Genomic DNA, 14,722 nt, shown 5'->3' with positions numbered 1-14,722 from the left:
GAGTCAAGCTGTGGGGCCGGAGGGCTCGCACACACGGAGCCCTTCTCGCCCTGCGGTGGCACTCCCACCAGCTGTCACTGCCTTCTGACAGTAATGCAGGTCCAGGGAGCTCTGTTCACAGTTCCAGGTCTGCTTCTTGCTGGGTAAGGTGCCATCAAAGCGTCTGGTAGTTCTTGATTTGGGTCTTGCCATCTTCAGTAATAGTGCTGACTCCCAGAGACACCCCCAAAGCAGCGGGAAGCTGTGTCTGACACTGTGGTTAATCACCTAAGGGCTGGACTCTGCTTGTGGTTCCGTGGTTGAGAGTTTGCCTGCCGATCCAGGAGACATGAGTTCAATTGCCTCATCTGGGAAGATTCCACATGTGATGGGGCAGCTGAGCCCATGTGCTGCAGCTGCTGGAGCCCACCTGCCCTGGAGCCTGTGCTCCACAAGGAACCGCACCCCCCCACCGCCATGAGAGGCTCATGTATCACAAGCGGACAGTAGCCCCCTGCTCTCTGCAACTAGAGAACGCCCATGCACAGCAAAGAAGACCACAAATAAAATAAAAAATTTTAAAAAGGACTGGGTTTAATTTTCTGGGTGAGTTAGTTGAGATTTAACACTGTTTACTTTTCTGCTTCATGATTATAAGTCAATATTTATTTAGAGAATGGAATAAATAGCATTTTATTTTCCTTATTTATAAAATGAATAGATATTTCTTGAAATGTGCATTCTCTTTTTAATGTGGGCAACTCACTAGGCCTGCTGTGTTTTTTCACATTCAGGTGCTTTTATTTTTTGTTTAAATCTGCTTATTTTTAATTAGAGGATAATTGCTTTAGAATATTGTGTTGGTTTCTGCAATATATCAACATGCGTCAGTTTTAGGTATACATTAGGCTTGCTGTTGTTTTTTTTTTAATTGACTGATTCTTGAATCATGCAAGAAAAAAATTTAAACTACACTTTCAGGGCACTCATCATGTACTTTAATAAACTTCTGCTGTCTAAACTTTCCCTGTACCTGAATACTGCTTACCATGGGTCCATTTCAGGTTTATGGAACACTTGCATTTCACAACCACCACTGCTTCTGCCTCTGTTTTTCAGTTTTCATTTCTTAACTGAGGAATCATACTGGTCTAGCTCATCTTTCTGATCAGGTCTTAAGAGAGCACCACAAGCCCTGAACCTTGAGTGTGCTGTGTGCCTTTGGGCCAGCTGCCTTCCCTGGCAGACACAGATGCTGGGGCAAAGCGAGTTCTCACAGAAAGAGGTATGCAACATGGGGCAATACTTGCATTTTTGGGTATAATGCAAAGTAGGAAACTAAAGATTAATCTAGTTGCTAGACTATTCCGTTCTTTTGAAATAAATTCCTTGTAACTTATTATGGAGCACTTGAACTTGATTTCATAATCAGGATCTTAGTTCAAAGAAATAAAAACAGCTTTTGCAAACGACTGCTGTCACTGTTGGCTGGCTGATCGAGCGGCTCTTCCTGCCCCTTGAACTGGAGAATTTCCCTGAATTTTCTGGATTTTCTGGTAAAAGAAACTTGTGAGGCAGCATTGCGAGTTTGTCTTCCTCTTGCCTTGGTTGCTGGTGCTAAGCGTGAGTTCTAGCAGCCATCTATCTAGTAACTATTAGTGGGTAAGTCACTGGACCAATTTCTACCTCAGCCTTCCTCTGAGGCAAGTAAAAAAGATGACTATATTTTTAAAAGCTACTTCAATTTCCTGTAACTTATTTGCATGCAGTCCTAACTGATACAATAAAATATGGTTACACCAAAGAGGGTCAGGCCAAAACTTAGAGGACTGATGACGATACTGAAGTCAAACTGGACACTGTCCTATTTTTTTCAATACAATGAAAGATTTCAAGACCAATTTCAAAATTAAAAAGTGCATTTACTATTTTGGCATTTCTCCTTTACATTTATCATTTTCTCTTCATAAGTCTAATTGTGAGTACCACCTCACATGAACTGAGCAAATTATATTGTCTTGTAAACAGTGGTTTTTATATATTGGCCATTCCTCTCAAAGCATTATCATAAATCAATATAAGCACTTTTACTTTGGAAGAACTCCTGAGATTTGAATATACAATGTAATTAATAGCAGAGAATAAATTAGATCTCTCTTCTTTCTCTTTTCTTTCCTTCCTTCTCTCTTTGTTTCCAATTATTTCCTTCCTCTCACAATGTTTTTTTCTCTATTTAATCTTCTTTCTTTCCTTAAAAAAAAATCTTTCCTACATTTCTCATAAAGAATACAAACATTTTTCGGGAATTTCCTAGTAGTCTTTGTTGTTGTTGATGTTGTTCTGTCAATTGTGTTTGACTTTTTGTGACCCCATGGACTGCACCATGCTAGGCTTCCCTGTCCTTCACTGTCTCCTGGAGTTTGCTCAAACTCATGTCCATTGAATCAGTGATGCAATCCAACCATCTCACCCTCTGTCACCCCCTTCTCCTCCTGCCCTCTATCTTTCCTAACATCAGGATCTTCTCCAATGAGTTGGCTCTTCACATCAGGTGGCCAGAGTATTGGAGTTTCAGCTTCAACATCAGTCTTTCCAATGAATATTCAGGATTGATTTCCTTTTGGTTTGAATGGTTTGATCTCCTTGCAGTCCAAGAGACTAAGAGTACTCTCCAGCACCACAGTTTGAATGCATCAGTTCTTTGGCACTCAGTCTTCTTTATGGTCCAGCACTCACATCGTAGATGACTACTGGAAAAACCATAGCTTTGACTATACAGACCTTTGTCAGCAAAGTGAAGTCTTTGCTTTTTAATATGCTGTCTAGGTTTGTCATAGCTTTTCTTCCAAGGAGTAAGCGTCTTTTAATTGCATGGCTACAGTCACCATCTGCAGTGATTTTGGAGCCCAAGAAAAGAAAGTCTGTCACTGTTTCCATTGTTTCCCCATCTATTTGCCATAAAGTGATGGGCCCGGATGTCATGATCTTTGTTTTTTGAATGTTGAGTTTTAAGACAGCCTTTCACTCTCCTCTTTCACCTTCACTGAGAATCTGCCTGCCAAAGCAGGGGACACAGTTTCCATCCCTGGTCCAAGAAAATCCCACATGCCACAGAGCAGCTAAGTTCCATGCTACAACTGCTGAGCCTGCGCTCTAGAGCTGGAGAGTTGCAATTACTGAGCCCATGTGCTGCAAATACTGAAGCCCGGGCACCTAGAGCCTGTGCTCCATAAGAAAAGCCCCTACAATGAGAAGACTGTCCTGGGCAATGAAGAGTTGCCCCTGTTCACCACAACTAGAGAATGCCCGCGTGTGGCAACGAAGACCCAGCACAGCTAAAAACAAGTAAAAATAAATCTAAAAAAAAAAGAATATAGACATTTTTCTAAGTATTTATGTACCTTTGTGGTAGACATTTTGTCCTTATGCATTTTGTGGGGAATTTGCCAGCATGTTAACATGTTATACAACATAATCAGCAACGGAAAAGTTTTTGAGATTTTCAGTTTCAAATAATTTCCCTCCATTTTTTTTTCTATAAAAATAACAATCCTTGTTTGAAGTACATGCCATTTTGTCACAGTTGGAGACTTATGATCCAAGCCAAAATGATCAAATGATTTTTGATCATTTTGAAATATGAGATCACAAATCCATAATCATATTTGATTATTTACCAATATTTTTCTACTCACATGTATAAAAACACTGTGTGTTTTAATATTATACCAACTTGCAAAATATAGCTCAGTCAGTGTCTAAGATAGGATTAAATAATATAATTTGGTATGTTGTAAGTCAAATCCCTTATGATTATACAGTGGAAGTGAGAAATAGATTTAAGGGCCTAGATCTGATAGACAGAGTGCCTGATGAACTATGGATGGAGGTTCGTGACATTGTACGGGAGACAGGAATCAAGACCATCCCTATGGAAAAGAAATGCAAAAAAGCAAAATGGCTGTCTGGGGAGGTCTTACAAATAGCTGTGAAAAGAAGAGAAGCAAAAAGCAAAGGAGAAAAGGAAAGATATAAACATCTGAATGCAGAGTTCCAAAGAATAGCAAGAAGAGATAAGAAAGCCTTCCTCAGCGATCAATGCAAAGAAATAGAGGAAAACGACAGAATGGGAAAGACTAGGGATCTCTTCAAGAAAATTAGAGATACCAAGGGAACATTTCATGCAAAGATGGTCTTGATAAAGGACAGAAATGGTATGGACCTAACAGAAGCAGAAGATATTAAGAAGAGGTGGCAAGAATACACAGAAGAACTGTACAAAAAAGATCTTCATCGGGAGTTGGTGATGGACTGGGAGGCCTGGTGTGCTGCGATTCATGGGGTCGTAAAGAGTCGGAAAAGACTGAGCAACTGAACCTAACTGAAGTGTTTTAAACTGAACAGGATAAAAATTAAAAACAGCCTAATGTTGAGTAAGACATACGGAAAGTAAGCTTAAGCCATCTCCTTAGACAAGAAGGGCCACTTAGCTTACAAACGAGAGAAACAAAACAGAACATCTTTTCCAGTTTTTACCAAATTCAAGAAAGGTAAAATAATGTATTGAAACACGATTTCTCTGTCCATATGAGTCTGAAAAAAATCTGAACAGAGACAGTAATTTAACCAGAATCCAAAGTTCAGGGGCAAGACTGCTGAAAGCTCTCTCAGTTGAAAAATCACTGTTTGTAGAAGTAAACCTTTGTTCCTGGTCTGTAAATTATTAAAACAAGTAAATAATGAGTTCCCAGGCCTCCTCGTTAGGCCTCCTTGCAAGCACTGACGCGCTCCCTGGCAGCTCACCCTTGCCACGGCTGCAGCCCTCGGCATGTGCCGAGGCCGAGCCGGTCCCAGGGCTGCGCGCGCATCCTCGCGCCAACTGCGGGTCAGCCTTTCCTGCCGCCTCCTCTAGAAGTTCAAATCTGGGGAGCTCAGTGGAGGGTAGGTTCTTGCTCTAGAAGCTTTTCTAATGCCGTTTCCTTTCTCTTCTGTATAATTCACTTTGATTTTTGCCTCAAAGTTCTTATTTTGCCCAAGGCAGAAAACTTAGTCATGTCTAAGTTAAGAATAAATTCTGTTGTTTTCAGTCCTTAAGTTTTGAAGCTTGATTACATTCACTGTGTTGCCCCCTGTTCCATCTTTTCCTTTCTCCTGGGTTGAAATTTTAAATTTTAAGCCCCTTTTAAACTTTTAGGGGCTTATGCAGCTGCCACCGTGGGTTATGCGGGAGGGGCCTGACCTCATGCGGGTCTTGATTTATTAAGTCCTGCACTGGGTCCTTGCCTTCCACGTAATTTATACTATTAGACTCTCGGCAACGGGGAAGTATGATGCTTTCTCAAATGGCAACCTGGACAGAATGTGGCCGTATCTTGGCATCTACTCTGCTTCATCACACTGGTGGTCCCTGACCCCACTCTAGCCCTTCTGTTTGGAGGATGGCCCACAAAGGACCTGGTGGTTGTGTCTCTGTTTGTCCCAGTTGTGGGACCATCCGCAAAGGGGAAACACGCTTTCTCCCAGTTACTGTTCATGCCACAAATGGGGCCCAAAGGACCCCGCAGACCCCTTCTGCACTCCACAGGCGTCTCTGGTGGATGTGTGTGTCTCTTGCTCCCCTAGTACGTCACACTAACATCCCCACTTTCCCTCAGAGTCGGTGTTGAGACACTCAGTTTTCAATCAGGGGAGGAACCATACTTGGCACATGCAGTTCTGGTGTCTGTAAATGCAGTTCAATTCGGACACTACATACCTGGAGATAGAATCAAATTTCAAGGTAAAGATTCAGTCCCAGGAGACTGCTCTCCATTTCAGATGCCAGTTGCTAACCCAGGTTTTACCTGTATTTGTGACTAACTGGCTGCAAACAAGAGGTTTATACAACCCTGTCCTTTCTTGTTGTTTGGTTGCTCAGCTGTATCCAACTTTTTGCGACGCCATGAATAGCAGCATGCCAGGCTTCCCTGTCCTTCAGTGTCTCCTGCAGTTTGCTCCAATTCATGTCCACAGCCCTCTCTTTGGGTTCGGTTAATTTGCTAGACAGCTCACAGAACTCAGGAAAATTCATTTACTCACGAGGTGACCAGTTTATTACATATGAGTCAGCAACCTGGTGAAGAGACACATAGGTGGGGTACCAAACAAAGAAACTTCTGTCCTTTTGGATCTTGAGACACAGACGTATGTGGAAGCATTCTGGCTTCTTCACATGGAAGCTCTCTTTTTCAACATGCCTGAACTACCTTACCCTGTAACTGATAACATCAGAGGGTTCTTATTTGTCCACATCTTGCTACCACTTGCTAATGTTGGTCTGATTTATTAGAGCCATTCTCGTGGGTGTGAAATGACATTTCATTGTGATTTAAATTTGCATTTCCTTAATGGACAATGTTGAACTGTGATGTTGGAGAAGACTCTTGAGAGTCCCTTGGACAGCAAGATCAAACCAATCAATCCTAAAGGAAATCAGTCCTGAATATTCATTGGAAGGACTGATGCTGAAGCTGAAACTCCAAGACTTTCGCCACCTGATGCAAAGAGCTGACTCATTGGAAAAGACCCTGATGCTGGGAAAGATTGAAGGCGGGTGGAGAAGGGGATGACAGAGAATGAGATGGTTGGGTCGCATCACTGATTCAATGGATATAAGTTTGAATAAATTCCAGGGGATGGTGAAGGACAGGGAAGCCTCAAGTGCTGCAGTCCATGGAGTCGCAAAGACTGAGTGACTGAACAACAGCAACAATGGATGATATTTTTGAGCATCTTTCCGTGTAACATTTTACATCAGCCATTCATGCATCTTCTTTCATAAATGTATGTTAACGTGTTTAAACATTTTTGATGGATCATCTTATTGAGTTGTCAGCATTCTTCATGGGTTCTGGGTATAAGTCCTTTATTGGGCATGTGTTTTGAAAATGTTTGCTTCTTGTCTTTTGCTTACCTTTTCATTTTCTTAATTGTGACTTTTGAAGTCCAAAAGTTTTAAATTTTGATGAGGTTCAATTTAACAATTTTTTTAATTTTATGGATTATGCTTTTGGTCTTTCCCTAATACAAGGTCTTGAGCTTTTCTTTTACATATTCTTCTAAAAGTTTTATTGTTTTAACTCCTACATTCAAGTATATAATCCCTTTTGAGTTAATTTTGTGTATGTTCTAAGACAAAGGCCAAAATTGATCTTTTTTGTATATGCATCTAATGGATCTAATCCCAGTTCCATTTGTTGAACAGATTACCCTTTCCTCCCAATGAATTGCTTTGGAATTTTGTAAAACAAATCAGTTGGCTGAAATATAAGGCTTTATTTCTGGGCTCTCAATTCTGTTTCATTAATCTACACACAGTTGACCTTACACAACTCAGAGATTAGGGGCACTGGCTCTTCTCACATTTAAAAATCCACATAAATTTAGTCTGCCCTCCATAGCTGAGGTTTCACATAACTGCGTCTGTGGATTCAACCAACTGCAGATCATGTAGTGCTGTATTATAGTACTTACTGTTTAAAAAAATCTGCCTACATGTGGACCTTCACAGTTCAAATCTGTGTTGTTCAAGGGTCAATTATATTTGCATGTCTATATGCCAATACCAGGCTTCTCTATTGGCTCAGATGGTAAAGAATCTGCCCACAACACAGGAGACTCTGGTTCAAGCCCTAGATTGGGAAGATCCCCTGCAGAAGAGAATGGCAACCCACCCCAGTATTCTTGCCTGGAGAATCCCATGGACAGAGGAGCCTGGCAGGCTACAGTCCATGGAGTCACAGAGTCAGACACGACTGAGACTAACACACACACACATATGCCATTACTAGGTTGTCTGATTGTTTTAGCTTTTACAGTTAGTTTTGAAATTAGAAAATAAGAGTTCTTTAACTTTTTGTCCTTTTCAAAATTATTTTGGCTGTTAGGTGTTTTGTATTTTCATATAAATTTTAGAATTTGTCAGTTTCTGTAAGAAGTTTTTTGATAGGAATGTGTTGAATCTATTTGGGAGAGAATTGTCATCTTAACAATATTGAGTGTTCTAATCCATAATCACAGAATGCCTATTTATTGAGGTCTGGGGCTTCCCTGGTAACTCAAATGGTGAAGAATCTGCCTGCAATGCAGGAGACCCGGATTCCATTCCTGGGTTGGGAAGATCCCCTTGAGAAGGGAATGACTATCCACTCCAGTATTCTTGCCTCTTGGACAGAGGAGCCTGGCAAGCTGCAAAGAGTTGGACATGATTGAGTGACGAACACTTTTTAAAATTGGCCTCAGCAAAGTTTTATGATTTTCAGTGTATGCTTTGTACTTTTCTTGTTAAATATATTCTTAAGTATTTCATTCATTTTGGTGCTATTGTGAGTGAAATTTTATTCTTAATTTTGCTCATATATCAAAATACAATTGATTTTTGCAGATTGATATTATATCCAGCAAACTTGCTGTACCTTTTGAAAAAAATTAGTGGGCTTAATTTTTTGAGAGCAGTTTTAGGTTTACAGAAAAATTTAGCAGAAAGTACAGAAACTTCCCACCCACTCCTCCTCCCATCATTCTCCTCTACCCTTATTCAGTTTACCCTATTATCAACATCTTGTTAAATATGTTAAATAATACTAAAAGTTGGCTTACCATGTGATCCAACAATCGCTGGATCTAGTGCTAGAGATACACTTGATGACCCAATATTACACTAAAGTTCGCACTATGTTGTATATCCTATGAGTTTTCACAAATGTATCCACCACTATGGTACCATACAAATTGCTTCACTGCCCCCGAGTTAACCTCTGCAACACCTGTTCATCCATCCTTCCCTCCTTCCAAATCCTTGGAAGCCACTTATCTTTTTACTGTCTCAGTAATGTTGCCTTTTCCAGATGCCAACTGTTGTGCCTTTGTTAAACTAGCTTTTGTTGAGTTTTGCGATGACAGATGGTGAGCTCTGGTTCAACAAGAGGCCACAAGGGAATAGAAATAGAGAAGTTTATTGCCCGTAGATCATAGAGGAAGTGCACCGCATACACTGGGGGAGCACATGGGGAGGTCAAGGCAGGGTGCAGGCAGAGAGAGAGACAGGATGTGGGGCATGGGCTTTTTTTAAGGTCCATGGGTGGAGTGCTTCAGGGTTTCCCGCTAAGCCAGATTGGTTAGTTCAAACCAAGAGGAACGGGACTTTGATAAGCTCGGCAGCTGTCTTATCTCAGGAGCACACAAGGGGAAGGCCCTGGGCGGAGGGGTGAGAGTCTATCACAAGGGCTCTGGGGGAAGTCATATTGGGAACTTGATTTTCTTGTGCCTCTGCAGGCTGCTCTCTGGGCAATGTTCTTGCATGTGGAGCTGATGTCAGTTTAAGGCCACTGCAAGTTTCTTGCCCTCCAAAATGGAGGTCAAGGCAGTGCTACCATGGAGTAGCCTAGCTAAATTTTCAACAGTTGGAATCAAGTAGCCTGTAGTGTCTTTGAACCGGTTTCTTTCACTTCACAATATACATTTTTAAGATGTCTCCATGTTTTATCATGTATTTTAACTGCTGAGTAGTATTCCATTGTGTACAACAGAATAATATTCCATTAATATTAACACAGATGTTTATTCTTTCACCCTTGAAGGCATCATAGCTGCTTACAAGTTTTGGTTAAGTTGTGAATAGAACTTTGTGTGCACATCATTAATTTCAACTCATTTGGGTCAATACCGAGGAGTGCCTTGCCAGATCATACGGTAAGCCAGTGGTCAATGTTTTACGAAACTGCCAAATTGTCTTCAGTGTTGTCATACCACTTTTGGATTCCCACTAGCAATAAATAAGAGTTCTTATTGCCCACATCCTTACTAATATTTGGTATTGTTAGTGCTGTCAAGGATTTCAGCCATTTTAAAAGTGTGTAGTTTTACTTAATTTGCAGTCCCCTCATGACGTACAATGTGGAGCATCTCTTCATATGCTTACTTGCCATATCTTATTTAATAAGGTCGGAGAAGGCGATGGCACCCCACTCCAGTACTCTGGCCTGGAAAATCCCATGGACGGAGGAGCCTGGTAGGCTGCAGTCCATGGGATCTCGAAGAGTCGGACACGACTGAGCGACTTCACTTTCACTTTTCATTTTCGTGCATTGGAGAAGGAAATGGCAACCCACTCCAGTGTTCTTGCCTGGAGAATCCCAGGGACGGGGGAGCCTGGTGGGCTGCCGTCCGTGGGGTCGCACAGAGTCGGACATGACTGAAGTGACTTAGCAGCATTTAATAAGGTAGCTTATCAGTTCTTTTGATCACTTTTTGATTAGGTTGTTTGCTTTCTTACTGCTAAGTTTTAAGAGTTCTTTCTATATTTTGGATACATGTACCTTATCAGATACATATTTTGCAAAGATTTTCTTTCAGTCTGCAGTTAGTCTTTTCATTGTCTTAACAGTGTCTTTGCAGAGCCAAAGTTTTTAAATTAGGAAAAGTCCAATTTAACACATTTTTTCCCCCACAAGTTGTGCTTTTGTTGTTGTGCCTGAGAAGTCATCACTAAGCCCTAGGCCACCTAGAGTTCTTCTTATGTTGTCCTCAAGAGCTTTGTAGTTTTGTGTTTTATATCTAGGTTTCTAGGTTTATGAACTGTTTTGAGTTAATTTTTATGAAAAATGTCTACTCTGTGTCTGGATCTATCTATCTTCTCTTGCCCTTGGTGTTTAGTGTTTCAGTGCCGTGTGTTGAGAAGATTCTGCTTTCTCCATTGAATTGCCTGTGCTCCTTTGTCAGCGATAAGTTGACTACGTTTGGGTGGGTCTATTTCTGGGATCTCGCTTCTGTTCCTTTGACCTGTTTGTCTCTTCTTTTGCCAATACCACACTGTCTTGATTGCTGTAGCTTCCTTCTGTTTTTGATTTCTAACTTAACTCCATTTGTATGACTTAAGTCCATTTAAATTTATTAGTGCTTATTTCATTACTTAACATATTATCTATCTTGTAAAATATTCCATCTGTGGTAGAAAATATCTATGAATATTGCTGATGATGGGTGTTAGATTAAGTGGGTTGACGATATTTTTTAAGTTATACATATTCTTCCAGATTTTTGTTCCAGTTTTTCTATCAATTTTTTGAGAGCAGCTATTTACTTTCTTAATTCTTTTTTTTTTTTTTTGGCCACATGATGTAGTCTGTGGGATCTTAGTTCCCTCAGCAGTGATCAAACCCCAGCCCTTTGCAGTGACAGCAAGGATTCCTACCACTGGACTCCCAGGGAATTCTCAAGAGCAACTATCATTGAATTTTCTGTTCCTATCTCTAATTTTTTTTATTTTAGTTTTATATATTTGGGAGTCAGTTGTTAGGTTTTTGTAATTATTTGTTTGTAATTTGTTTTATAATTATTTGTTCTTGTAACTCAATTCTCTTATTATTATAAAATGTTTTTCCAGTCTAGTGGCATTTTTTTCTTAAAAGTTTGTCTTTTATTAGTGTAATCTCTTCAGCTCTCTTTTGCATGCTATTTGTATTATATATCTTTTTCTATCTTTTAACTTATTTGTGTCTTTGAATTTTACTATCTTCTATATACCATATTTAACTGGATCATTAAAAAATTCCATCCTACTTGTCTCTACATTTTGCATCATAGCATTTAATTATTCACATTTACTGTAAATGCTGTTAAAGTAGGAGTTATATTTGAAATCTTGCTATTTGTTTTCTATATGTCTTTTTTATTCATCTGTTTCTCCATTACTTCCTTCTCTTGTGTGAAATAGATATTTTCTAGTGTACCATTTAAATTCTCTGCTTATTCTTTTTAAAAAGTTTTTCTCTTAGTGTTTGCCCTGACAACTGGCACCTTAACTTAAATCAATCTAATTTAGATTAATATTAATGTTAACTTAATTTCAATAGTATATAGAAATTTTGCTCTAATGGGGAAACTTTGCTCCATTCCTTCCTTTTCTCTATGTGATATTATTGTTTTACAAATCATAACTTTAAACATTATAAGACCATCAACAAAAATTTATATTAATTGTAATATATAGTTGTCTTCTAAATCAGACAGAAGAAGAAAAAAATTACAAAACGTGTATTATATTGTGTTTTATATTTATCTGTGTAGTTATCCTTACTAATAATCTATTTCTTTGTGTGGATTTGAGTTACCCCCTAGTGTCTTTTCATTTTAGACTGGAAGATTCCCATAGAACTGGTAATTGTGAACTCCCTCAGCATTTGTTTGTCTTGTAGTGTCTTGATTTCTCTCACAATTTTGAGGAATAGTTTTCCTGAATATAGAATTCTTGATTGATAGTCTCCCCCTCCCATTCCCAACACTTTGTATAGTTCCACTGCCTCTGGCTTCCATAGTTTCTAATGAGAAGTTGGTGTTAACTCTATTGAGAATTTCATATACATGATGAGTATTTTTCTTTTGATGGTTTCAAGAATCCTTTGTCTATGTCTTTCTAAGTCTGCATACAGTGTGCTACGGTATAAACTTAGTTAAGTTTATTCTATTTGGGACTCATTTGTTTTTCATCAATGTGAAAGTACATTAATCATACTGGATTAGGGCCCACCCTAATGACTTCATTTTAAATTAATTACCTCTGTAAAGACTCTATCTCCAAATATTGTCACATTCTAAGGTACCAGGTATTAGGACTTAAACATGTCTTTTGGAGTTACATAATTCAACCCATAATATGAATTTTATAGAATTAGACTAGGAAAGTGATTAAGCAATCACACACACACACACACACACACACCACACCCCTGAAGCAATAGCAATAACAACAAACTTTGGGGAGGAGGGATCCTATTTTCAGAGTTGTGACATTTATTTTATCTAAAATGTCCAATTTCAACAAAAATTTATGTTACTTATGAAGAAATAAGAAAGACAAGGAGAGAAAAGAAGACACGGGGAGAAAAGAGCATGGAACCGATGTCTTGCATCTACAAACCAGGAAGTGCTATGGATTGGCAGAAATCACCTGCTGCTGGATGAGACCAGAAAGGATTCTCACCTAGAGCGGTCAGAGATTATGTGGCCCTGCTGAAATCTTGATTTTGAACTTCTAGCCTCCAGAACAATGAGACAATAAGTTTCTGTTGGTTTAAGACATCTCAGTTTTGGTACTTTATTTTGGCAGCCCTGAGAAAAAAAACTTGTATTCCTCAATGTGCAGCTCTGAATTCTTTACTAGCTGTGCTTACTACTACTACTACTAAGTCACTTCAGTCATGTCTGACTCTGTGCGACCCCATAGACGATAGCCCACCAGCCTCCCCTGTCCCTGGGATTCTCCAGGCAAGAACACTGGAGTGGGTTGCCATTTCCTTCTCCAATGCATGAAAGTGAAAAGTGAAAGTGAAGTTGCTCAGTCGTATCCGACTCTTAGCAACCCCATGGACTGCAGCCCACCAGGCTCCTCCATCCATGGGATTTTCCAGGCAAGAGGACTGGAGTGGGTGCCATTGCCTTCTCCCCTAGCTGTGCTTAGTAGTCAGCTAATGACCCATCCCAACCACTAGCAAAGTAATGCTCAAAATTCTCCAAGCCAGGCTTCAATAGCACTTGAACCATGAACTTCCAGATGTTCAAGCTGGATTTAGAAAAGGCTGAGGAACCAGAGACCAAATTGCCAACATCTGCTGAATCATCAAAAAAACAAGAAAGTTCCAGAAAAACATCTACTTCTGCTTTATGGACTATGCCAAAGCCTTTGACTGTGTGAACCACAATAAACTGTGGAAAATTCTTTAAGAGATGGGAATACCAGACCACATGACCTGCCTCTTGAGAAATCTGTATGCAGGTCAAGAAACAACAGTTAGAACTGGGCATGGAACAACAGACTGGTTCTAAATAGGAAAAGGAGCACGTCAAGGCTGTATGTTGTCACCCTACTTATTTAACTTGTATGCAGAGTACATCATGGGAAATGCCAGGCTGGATGAAGCACAAGCTGGAATCAAGACTGCCAGGAGAAATATCAATAACCTCAGATATGCAGATGATACCACCCTTATGGCAAAAAGTGAAGAAGAACTAAAGAGCCTCTTGATGAAAGTGAGAGAAGAGAGTGAAAAAGTTGGCTTAAAACTTCACATTCAAAGAACTAAGGTCATGGCATCCAGTCCCATCACTTCATGGCAAATAGATGGGGAAACAGTAGAAACAGTGGCTGACTTTATTTTGAGGGGCTCCAAAGTCACTGCAGATGGTGACTGGAGCCATGAAATTAAAAGACGCTTGCTCCTTGGAAGAAAAGTTATGACCAACCTAGACAGCATATTAAAAAACAGAGACATTACTTTGCCAACAAAGGTCCATCTAGTCAAAGCTATGATTTTTCCAGTAATCATGTATGGATGTGAGAGTTGGACTATAAAGAAAGCTGAGCGCAGAAGAATTGATGCTTTTGAACTGTGATGTTGGAGAAGACTCTTGAGAGTCCCTTGGACTCTCACAAGGAGAGAGATTCCTTTTGCAAGGAGATCCAACAAGTCCATCCTAAAGGAGATCAGTCCTGGGTGTTCATTGGAGGGACTGATGCTGAAGCTGAAACTCTAATACTTTGACCACCTGATGTGAAGAACTGACTTATTTGAAAAGACCCTGATGCTGGGAAAAATTGAGGGCAGGAGGAGAAGGGGATGACAGAGGATGAGATGGTTGGATGGCATCACTGACTCAATGGACATGAATTTGGGTAAACTCCAGGAGTTGGTGATGGACAGGGAGGCCT

At 39.9% G+C, this 14,722-nt stretch overlaps 1 protein-coding gene across 5 annotated transcripts in view; it reads left to right on the top strand.

Annotated features, from left to right (window-relative positions):
- LOC104993107 overlaps positions 1–14,722 on the top strand; it is a 34,097-nt gene that overhangs the window by 7,403 nt on the left and 11,972 nt on the right. For 3 of the 5 annotated variants that reach the window (XR_825791.1, XM_010846224.1, XM_010846225.1), the window contains exon 4: positions 273–1,000. Coding sequence is in view for 3 of the 5 variants with exons in the window: in XM_010846224.1 (XP_010844526.1) it covers positions 273–460 (188 nt within the window). In the remaining 2 variants the exon portion in view is untranslated. Of the gene's footprint in view, positions 1–272; positions 1,001–9,596; positions 9,992–14,722 lie in introns of those variants that run through there. The other 2 variants (XR_825790.1, XM_010846226.1) reach the window with 2 other exon arrangements.

This window comes from Bison bison, unplaced genomic scaffold, assembly GCF_000754665.1.
Source record: "Bison bison bison isolate TAMUID 2011002044 unplaced genomic scaffold, Bison_UMD1.0 scf7180017864233, whole genome shotgun sequence".
Taxonomy (NCBI): Eukaryota; Metazoa; Chordata; class Mammalia; order Artiodactyla; family Bovidae; genus Bison; species Bison bison.
The sequence above is the reverse complement of the archived record's forward strand: the minus strand, read 5'-3'. Positions and strand labels throughout refer to the sequence as shown.